We start from the raw sequence: 6,865 nt of genomic DNA, 5'->3' as shown, positions 1-6,865 counted from the left end.
TTATACAGATCATGTCTAGATCATAACTGAACAGTACATATCATGTACAGATCAGAACTAATCTGTACAGATCATGTCCAGATTATAACTAATCATGTCCAGATCATAACTTATATGTACAAATCATGTATAGATCAGAACCGATCTATACATATCATATCCAGATCAGAACTTATATGTCTAGACCATAACCGATCTATCTAGATCATGTATAGGTCTATCTAATATAAGGAATAGTTAAATCATGAGCAAAGTCAAGTAAATAATAACAATATTATAAATTTGTGACATTTATTTTACACGTAAGTCGTTTAATATTAATAAATGTAGATTTTTGTTTAAACTTAATTCAGAAGAATCAGATCTGATCTGATCAGATCTGACCAGATCAGATCAAATCAGAAAAAATAAGTTCAGATCAGACCAAATCAGAAAAAATAAATTCAGATCAGATCAGATCAGATCAGATCATGAGAAATAAGGTGAACTAAACAGGGCCTATATCATCGTCATGACTTCATGTTAAGGAGTACATACACCCGGATATACTTAATAATTTTCTCGCAATAACTCATTTATCCAACTTAATTTTGTCCAAAGAAAAAAATGCCCAACAAACTCCCTCCATCCAGCTGCATTTTCTGAGAAAATTGCATCACATTATTTTTCTGATAACATATTTTGTTCTCATTAATCTCGACACACCCCCACATCACCATCCAAAAACAGAGAGAGAAAAATACATAGGAGAGAGAAAGTTAGAAAGAGGGGAGAGAAAGAGAGAGACACCTCCCACTTTCCTCATATTATTCATCCCCAAATTTTAATTATTTTTTGTTTGATTTAATCAGCTTCAATTTTCATATAGGATCCAAACAACACCCAGCTACTCCACCGTCTTCCTCCCTTTTTCTTTTTAATTTTATTTTCAATAATTGTTTTCTTTTATTTTTGTTTGAAAGCTACTCTTCAACAAAACCACCATTAAAGATAACCTTTGTTTTTGTTAATCTGAGCTCCATTGATGGATCTTTCTTAACAACTCAAGCTGTTTACTTTCAATTTCAGATTCTGGGTAACGCTGATTTCTCTCTGTTCTCCCCTAATTTGGTTGCATTCCTAATTTTAAAGCTCAGATTTTTTGGGCTTTTTGTTAATATATATATATAAAATAATTCAGGTTAAGGGATTTTTCTTTGATTTCTTCGTTGTTGCATTTCTGAATTCAAAACCCTTACTTGGAATTTGAAGCCTGTAAAAGAAGAGGGAGATTAAGGTGGGTTAGGGTAGCTTTAATTCAAATTTCTAAAATTCAGATCTGACCTTTTTATTAATCGATATTAATCACTTTTTTGTTGATTAATTCCGTTGAATTTTGGTGATTTGTTGTTGTATGTTGTAATGGGTTTGTGTTGTAGAGATCTGATTTGTTCTAGGGTGTAGTATTGTAATCTTTGAAAAATTCTTCAATTTTTGGGGTTTGTGTTTGTTAGTGTAATTATTTTGGAGTTTATTATAATGGGGATCTATGATGTTGGGGGCTCTTTATGGGATGTGGATTTGAAGTGTTTGGATTGAATTTTACACTTGAAATTTTCATCATGTTAAAGCAAATCCTTAGCAAGATTCCTAGGAAATCCTTCAAATCTGATAATGGGGACCCTATGTTGAACACCAATATGAATGGTTCTGGCAATGGTACTCCCCGGTCACAAAACGGCAATTCTGCTTCGGGCAAAGCGAATGCCACAAAGCGCACATCGTCTGCTGTGTTCCCTACTAGTGTGGTTGCAGGGATTGAGCCCCTTGTGTCTTTCAAGGATGTGCAGAATTCAGAGAAGATGAACTTGTTCCTGAGTAAGTTGAATCTTTGTTGTGTAACATTCGACTTCTATGATCCTAGTAAGAACACTTCAGAGAAGGATATCAAACGGCAAACACTGATTGAACTTGTTGATTTTGTTGCCTCGGGTCCGCCTTCAAAGTTCCCCGAGCCTGCTATATTTGCCATGTGTAGAATGTGTTCTGTTAATCTCTTTCGAGTTTTTCCACCAAATTATAGGTCTGGTGGAGGTGGTGCTGAGAATGATGATGATGAGCCTATGTTTGATCCTTCTTGGACACACCTGCAGATTGTGTATGATTTGTTGCTTAAGTTTATTACTTCACCTTCGCTTGATGCAAAGGTAGCAAAAAAATACATAGACCACTCATTCATTGTGAAGCTGCTTGATCTCTTTGATTCCGAAGATCCAAGGGAAAGAGAATGTTTGAAGACTATCCTTCATAGGGTGTATGGTAAATTCATGGTTCACAGACCATATGTTCGGAAGGCAATGAGCAATATATTCTACCGGTTTGTGTTTGAGACTGAGAAACATAATGGAATTGCAGAACTGTTGGAAATCTTTGGGAGTGTTATTAGTGGGTTTGCCTTGCCTTTGAAAGAGGAGCACAAGATGTTTTTGTGGAGAGCTTTGATTCCTCTGCATAAACCTAAATCTTTAGGTGTCTATTTCCAACAACTGTCTTACTGCATTACACAGTTCATAGACAAGGAGCCAAAACTAACTAGCACCGTGATAAAAGGTTTGTTGAAGTACTGGCCAATTACAAACAGCCAAAAGGAAGTCATGTTCTTGGGTGAGTTGGAAGAGATATTAGAAGCTACCAACATGCTTGAATTCCAAAAGGTCATGATTCCATTGTTTTCCCGGATTGCGTGTTGTATAAACAGCTATCACTTTCAGGTATCGTCCGTCCTTTTGCCTTGTTATTTGTGTATTCTGAATCTCAGCTAAGGAAGATAGGCTAGCTATTACTCCAGTATTCATTGTCCCAAACCCTCCTAACTTCACACTAAGTAAGGAAGGAATAATGGATATGTTTTATTCTGTTGGATGTGTGACCTGTTGTTTGGGAGTCTCACTACAAATAGTGATTGAAAAGGCATGTCATTATGTGTGCTTTACATAGTTTTATAAGAAAACAAAGTTTGCGAAAGCCTTTCTTTGCTTCTAACTAGATACTAGAAAAGTCTTTGTTACATTTAATTCACTCTGATATCAGGAGGAGAAAAGTGAGACTTTAGATTTTGGGTTATGCTTACTGTGAGAATTGCATTGGTTTGCTTTTGTTTCTTGTAAGCTGCTTTGGTGATTTGCTGACTGTGCAGGTTAATATAATGACGTACTCAAAGCTGGAACTTTCTTTACCAATTTTTCATTGAACTATCTAAGATGCAGCTTGCGACGTGATCATCTTATTAAATGAACATGAAAGGATCCTTTTGGAGATTTATAGTTTTCTTTTCGGTTGTTGTCTTTTGGGTGTAAAATGTTTGCAAGAGTATCCAAGTTACAGAATGGTTAAGTCGGCTATAGATAACTTTTTGGATTTATGTGCGTCAGTGAATTCAACGGAGAATGTTTCTGTTTCTTTGCTTTTGTGGCACCCTATCAAACACACTTGTTCTATTACTTGGATGTTTGTAGTTCTTTGTGTCTTGGCCAGTTAGAGTCACCAAAACTTAACTGCGGTTTTATACATGTTATATCTGGTACATAATTAAGTTGGTCAATTGCGGAAGCGTGTCTATAAGTGCATCATGAAACCTGCATTCTGTATCTATATGCTCTCATATGCATATCAGATCCAGTAGTCGTAGTTTATGACGTGTCAGATGCTACATCCTTTTGAGCATGAAGGAATTTATAGATGTGTGTCATTTTGATCTTGATGCACTCCCTAATCTCTCCTATGACGAGGTCTGGTCATCCAAATTTACGCAGCCTTACCCTTACCAGTCGGCGCTATGAGACAGATGCTTCAGAACAAGTACAGAGAAACATTTTTAGAAAAGTGTAAGTGGTGGAAGGAGAAGAAAAGTAAAGACTACTTAAGAGACTAAGAATTTTGGGCAGACATCACAGACAAATTCAATTTACAACTTGTACTATCATGTTGGGATTAGTTGAGAACTTTAATCTTTAAAGTTTTAAATATGATGTTATAAATCTGTAAATCCCATAAATGTGATGCTGGATAAATTAAAATAAAATTGTTCAAAAGAAGCCTCCCTAGTCCCTACCCTACCACAGTGTGTATCCTTCTAGTTCAGCAGTGGTTTATCCCGTCTTAGATTTGGTCTCTTGTTGTGCTATGTTGGCACTCCCTATTAGGGTGTATGCTTACAATTATTCAAAAAGTATGTTCTAATTCGCTTTTAAACCCTTATCCTTTTGGAAGAAACTCAGAGGCGATTCATGGACATATTGAGAGCATTGTTCTGTGTTCAATACTATGTTTTGTACTCAATATGTCTTCTCCTGCAACGTCTTCTGTTGTTATTCAGGTTCATGGCTGCTGGTTCTTTTTCCTAATGAGTTTGACTTAGGAAAAGTATCAACAGGTTAGATATCTGATAGGGTATAAAATTTACATTTTTGCTCCCAGATAGGGATAAGAGAGAAGGGAAATTAAGGGTATTGCAGTATTTCACAGTGTTGATCACCAAATTATAGTTATTATTGTTGATAATATGTGGAAGATAATTACGAGAAATGGTGGTTTTGAATATAATGGTCCACCTTGTTTAATTCAGGTGGCTGAAAGGGCACTGTTTCTATGGAACAATGATCAAATTCTGAACCTGATTGGACACAACCGTGGAGTGATCCTTCCTATAATATTCCCAGCGCTGGAGAGGAATGCTCAAAATCATTGGAACCAAGCGGTGCTGAACCTAACTTTGAATGTGAGGAAAATATTCCAGGAAATGGATGAGGCGCTGTTTGTTGAGTGTCAGATGCAGTATAGGGAGGATGAGGCAAAGCTATCCTCAATTGCAGAGCAACGTAAAGTGAATTGGGAGCGTTTAGAGAATGCTGCTGCACGTCTACAGCCGATAACAGGAAATATTGCTGTTTTAGTAACATCTGCGCCTTCAATTGCCTGCTAGTATGTTTTTGGTTCTCTTTCTAGTTGTTTTTGACCCCGTGCTTTTCTTCAAGTTCAAATGGGGGGGTTTGGTGGGAGAAACCAGAAGGAATGTATGAGAGGTGTAAAGGCTATTTTGGCTGTTGGGCACTTTTTTGAATGGATTGCCCTACCTAGTGAAAATGTGAAATAGCTCTGCTCTGTTGTTGTAACTTGTTTTTCATCTTCTTCTTGTCATGCTTTCTCCTTGATGTCATCTTATGTACCTGATTGGCACCAGCCAAGTTAGTAGTGAGAAAGGGTTTTTGCCCATTCCTTACCAATTGTAAAAAGCCTCTTTTTTCTGTGGAATTTTAGATTTATGGAACTGTGTTTAATGAAGAAGCAAAATAGTTGATCATGCATCAACAAAGCAATTACCTAGCAGACGTCGACATTCTAAACTCCCGGAGAAATGTTGAAAATTGTTTGGTTGAAAAAGGAAACTCCCGTTGACAATATGAGTAATGAGTGTGCATACGTTCAATCGTCTTTCCACTTTCCATGAATGGAGTAATTTGTCGACAAAGATGCAAACAATAACTTAGCTTTGTACGTTCTTCCATTATTGTGTATTTCTAATTCAACCAAGAGATCACCTAGAATATAAACAGGGATGAAAGTTTGGTTTTCGATAGGGATCCCAAATCTATGCGAAATGAAATAGTTTGTAGACCAATCAATAGAATCAGATTTAATTCAATACGAAAGCTACAATAGATCGAAAGACCCCCTCGTGGAAGGCTGTATCAAACAACAATGTGAAAGAGGATATTCATCATTGTCAGATCTCATCTACAACGATCGTGGTTTTACCGAATTAGAATTTTGTTTGATCCAAGTTGTTTTGTATTTGTTAGTGTCGTATGACTATTTTGTCAATGAACTAATTTTTACCTTCAAAAAAAAAAAAAAGTTTGTAGACTGAGTCCAACTTTTTCCTAGTATACTTTGATCCTATCTGACTTAGATTTTTCTATATCCAAACTAATGAACTTTTATTTGGTTCTAATGGCCCTTGAAGATGTTGAAAGAACGTTATATTGTAATTGCCATTGGTAATTGAAGATGTACTAGTAATTAGACTTATGTTGATCTTGTATTGGACGTGGTTTTTTTCAATAATACTTCCTCCATTTTCTTAGGTGCACCGTTATTCGACGCCCGTGTTTTCTAAAAAAGCCCGTGTTTTCTAAAAACGCCCGTATTTATAGCAGAAAAATACGGTTTTGTCCTTCTAAAGTTCACCCCCTACAATAATAATTAATCAATCTACAGGCCAAGATTGTGTCGAGCACGGGTATTGTCTCCTGTGGCTCTTCTTTTCAACTTGCTCTTGATGATTTCAATGTTATCTGCAACGTCGATGCTCTCTCTCTCACAACTGGACCTTCTGCCTCCCAAATGGCGAAAACCTGTAGACACCTACTTTTGTCCTCATTTCCGAAATGGAAGGTTCGATGATGAGTACATAAAATCTCCACTTGGCAACGCATCTCCTATAAAATAGCGAATCTTGATCACCCTTTTCATTTCACCCGAACCTGCTATTTATAGAAACCTTCTAAAAATAGTAACTGCCGTAACGGGTAGTTGCTAAAAGTGGCAAGACATAAAAGATAGAAACCTGTCAGAATTAGGTGTTGCACTCCAACATAAATCCTAAAAGAGATAGAATTTGCAAGAGGAATCCTATTCCTAGTATAATTCGAAAATAAGAGTTACGTATTAATTAAAATCCTAACGAGCCTAGAGTTCGTAACGGGCCCAGAAGCATTCCGTCATAAAGTTAATACGCACTAAAAGACTCGGATAAGTCTCAAAGACTCCGTATTCCACGAGTCCAAATCTGACAAGGAAATACGGCCCAGGCCCTATTTTCAACGCC

At 36.7% G+C, this 6,865-nt stretch overlaps 1 protein-coding gene across 1 annotated transcript; it reads left to right on the top strand.

Annotated features, from left to right (window-relative positions):
* Window positions 1-538: 538 nt before the first annotated feature.
* On the top strand, window positions 539-5,270 carry LOC110800917 (serine/threonine protein phosphatase 2A 57 kDa regulatory subunit B' kappa isoform). Its single transcript, XM_022006242.2, has 2 exons — window positions 539-2,750; window positions 4,604-5,270. Exons 1-2 carry the CDS (start codon window positions 1,548-1,550, stop codon window positions 4,958-4,960), a joined length of 1,560 nt encoding a protein of 519 aa, XP_021861934.1. The 5' UTR covers window positions 539-1,547; the 3' UTR covers window positions 4,961-5,270.
* Window positions 5,271-6,865: the final 1,595 nt, after the last annotated feature.

The sequence above is a fragment of the Spinacia oleracea genome, chromosome 1, assembly GCF_020520425.1.
Source record: "Spinacia oleracea cultivar Varoflay chromosome 1, BTI_SOV_V1, whole genome shotgun sequence".
In the NCBI taxonomy this organism is placed as follows: domain Eukaryota; kingdom Viridiplantae; phylum Streptophyta; class Magnoliopsida; order Caryophyllales; family Amaranthaceae; genus Spinacia; species Spinacia oleracea.
This window is presented reverse-complemented; position numbering and strand designations above follow the sequence as displayed.

Coding starts and splice junctions, on each gene's coding strand:
- LOC110800917 (XM_022006242.2), top strand. CDS start 1,548: ATGGGATGTGGATTTGAAGTGTTTGGATTGAATTTTACACTTGAAATT. Junction 2,751..4,603: donor TAAACAGCTATCACTTTCAG/GTATCGTCCGTC, acceptor TGTTTAATTCAG/GTGGCTGAAAGGGCACTGTT.